The sequence below is a fragment of the Nestor notabilis genome, unplaced genomic scaffold (genome assembly GCF_000696875.1).
Source record: "Nestor notabilis isolate BGI_N333 unplaced genomic scaffold, ASM69687v1 scaffold25173, whole genome shotgun sequence".
NCBI lineage: Eukaryota > Metazoa > Chordata > Aves > Psittaciformes > Psittacidae > Nestor > Nestor notabilis.
The window spans coordinates 1-2,178 of NW_009922722.1; the positions used below are offsets into that span (position 1 = coordinate 1).

General features: G+C 61.7%; 1 protein-coding gene across 1 annotated transcript in view; it reads right to left on the bottom strand.

Annotated features, from left to right (window-relative positions):
- Nucleotides 1–315: 315 nt before the first annotated feature.
- Nucleotides 316–2,178, bottom strand: part of MARS (methionyl-tRNA synthetase) — a gene marked incomplete at both ends in the record, with an annotated part of 2,890 nt that continues 1,027 nt past the window's right edge. The window contains 9 exons of the mRNA XM_010011774.1: nucleotides 316–342; nucleotides 417–488; nucleotides 590–773; nucleotides 845–949; nucleotides 1,040–1,171; nucleotides 1,251–1,464; nucleotides 1,636–1,753; nucleotides 1,837–1,932; nucleotides 2,018–2,178. Of these exons, the coding sequence (XP_010010076.1) occupies nucleotides 316–342; nucleotides 417–488; nucleotides 590–773; nucleotides 845–949; nucleotides 1,040–1,171; nucleotides 1,251–1,464; nucleotides 1,636–1,753; nucleotides 1,837–1,932; nucleotides 2,018–2,178 (1,109 nt within the window). The remainder of the gene's footprint in view (nucleotides 343–416; nucleotides 489–589; nucleotides 774–844; nucleotides 950–1,039; nucleotides 1,172–1,250; nucleotides 1,465–1,635; nucleotides 1,754–1,836; nucleotides 1,933–2,017) is intronic.

The following is a 2,178-nucleotide window of genomic DNA, read 5'->3' on the forward strand; positions in this document are numbered from 1 at the left end:
TCAGCTGCCGAACGTGGTTGCCCTGCGACAGGTCATGGGGAAGCAATGAGGGCTTGGGGAGGTAAAGGCAAGACAGGGCCACCACCCCGCCCCCTGCTCACCTGCCTGGCCACCTCCTGTGTCAGCTCCTGGCCACGGGGGTCTCGGGGGCTGGAGGAGGTTGTGAGGCTGAGGGTGTCTGTTTGGCCTGTGGAAGGACAGCACTAGGTGTGAGCCCTGGCCCCAGCTCTCAGGGGCAGAGCTCTGCAACCACCTTCCCTCGTGCTGGAGAAGGGAGGTTGCTGCAGCACCCCTGAGGCAGTGCCAGGGCATTACCTGGGGCTCTACAGTGAGATCTTCAGGCTGGGAAAGGAGAGACAGTGAATGAGAAAGGGACAGAAAGCAGAGGCAAAGGAGCTGTGGAGACCCCCACTCACCTGCCCTCCCCCAAAGCGTCTGCGCAGGGCTTCAACCCGGTCATTCTCCAGCTTCTGGAAAAGGGGGCTCACCTGCAGCCGGGAGGGAGAGGGGGTCACCCTATAGAGCCACTGGCCCTGGTCCCACCACCACACTGCCTGGGGGGGCACAGCCTGCCCTCCCCACCACCTACAGTGCCCACACGATGCCCGGGGGGCAGGGTGCAGGTGAAGTCGTGGCTCAGGACGAAGCAGTCTGGGGGGATGTGGAGCTGCCCCTGGATGGCCAGGCTGATGCTGGGCATGTAGGGCTGCAGCATCACAGCCAACAGGGAAGCCATGTTCACAGCCACACCAGTCACGGTGCCTGCGTGCTGCCTGTGGGGCAGGAAACCCTCTGTCAATGCCAGCTCCCAGCCTGCCTCCCAGCCCTCCACCTTTCCCCCTACCTGTCCTTTTCATCCCCCTTGATCCGCTTCCAGGGCTCATTCACCTGGATGTACTGGTTGCCATGGCGAGAGATGCTGAGGATACATCTCAGAGCTTCCCGGATACTGGTGGGGAGAGAAGGATCAGTGTCTGCTCTAGGGCAGAGCTCTGCCCTCCCACCCTGCAGCCCTGGCTTCAGGGTTCCAGCCACCCACCGGACTTTCTCCAGCAGCTGGTGGTACTGGCGCAGCTCCAGAGTGACACGGGCCAAGAGCCGCTTGTCGTCCGGCGTCAGGACCATGTCGGGGACGGTGCCACCGAAGAACTTGCACACAAACATGCCAGCTCTGTGGACAGAGGTGGAGCAAGCGTCAGCACAGCCTGGGGACAGAGACAGGCCCTGCTCCAGCCAGGCTGCCCCAGAACCTGTTGATGAAGTTGCCCAGGTTGTTCAGCAGCTCTGAATTGTTCTTGAGCATGAGGTCGCTCCAGGAGAAAGCGCTGTCCTGCCCTTCAGGCCGCAGGTACAGCAGGTAGAAGCGCCAGACGTCCGCAGGGATGCCGGTGTCCTTGGCCATGTCCCCAAACACCCCCACACCCCGGCTCTTGGAAAACTTCCCGTCCTCGTAGTTCAGGTACTCTGGGGAGGGCAGCAGAGACCCCACCATGAGGCCCAAGTATGGACCCAGCCCCATAGCTCAGGGTGCTCACAGCGAGCTCAGAGGGCTGACAAGTCAAGGAGGGCAAGTGTGGGTCTTGTGCCTGTGCAGCACAGGAAAAAGCGTGGAGACCCACAGTGACTCTCCGGTACCTGTAGCAATGAGGTGGTTCACCAGGGTGTAGTTGTCATCAGCACCCAGGAGCGAGCAGGGGAATATGACGCTGTGGAATGGAACATTGTCTTTGGCCATGAAGTTGTAGAGCTCAACCTGATGGGTAGCGGTGGGAGGACACATCAGTGGTGTCCAGCTCTGTCCCCTACCTCCACCCCGCAGCAGCACCAGGCTCCTACCTGCTGTGGGTTCTTCCACCACCTCTCCCACTGGTCAGTGTAGTTGGCTGTAATGGACAAGTACCCAATGGGAGCATCAAACCAGACGTAAAAGACCTGGGGGGAGAGAGAGGTGAGCATGGGGCCCCGAGCAGGGCACCTGGGGACAGGGATCACAACCAAGGGGCCAGGCTGGAGCCACCTTGTCACGGAAGCCATCGAGGGGCACCGGTGTGCCCCACTTCAGGTCGCGGGTGATGCAGCGTGGTTTGAGCCCATCCCGGATCCAGGACCGGGTGATGTAGCGAGCATTGGCCGTCCAGTCCCCTGTGGCCCAGGACTGCTCCAGCCAGGCCTCCAGCC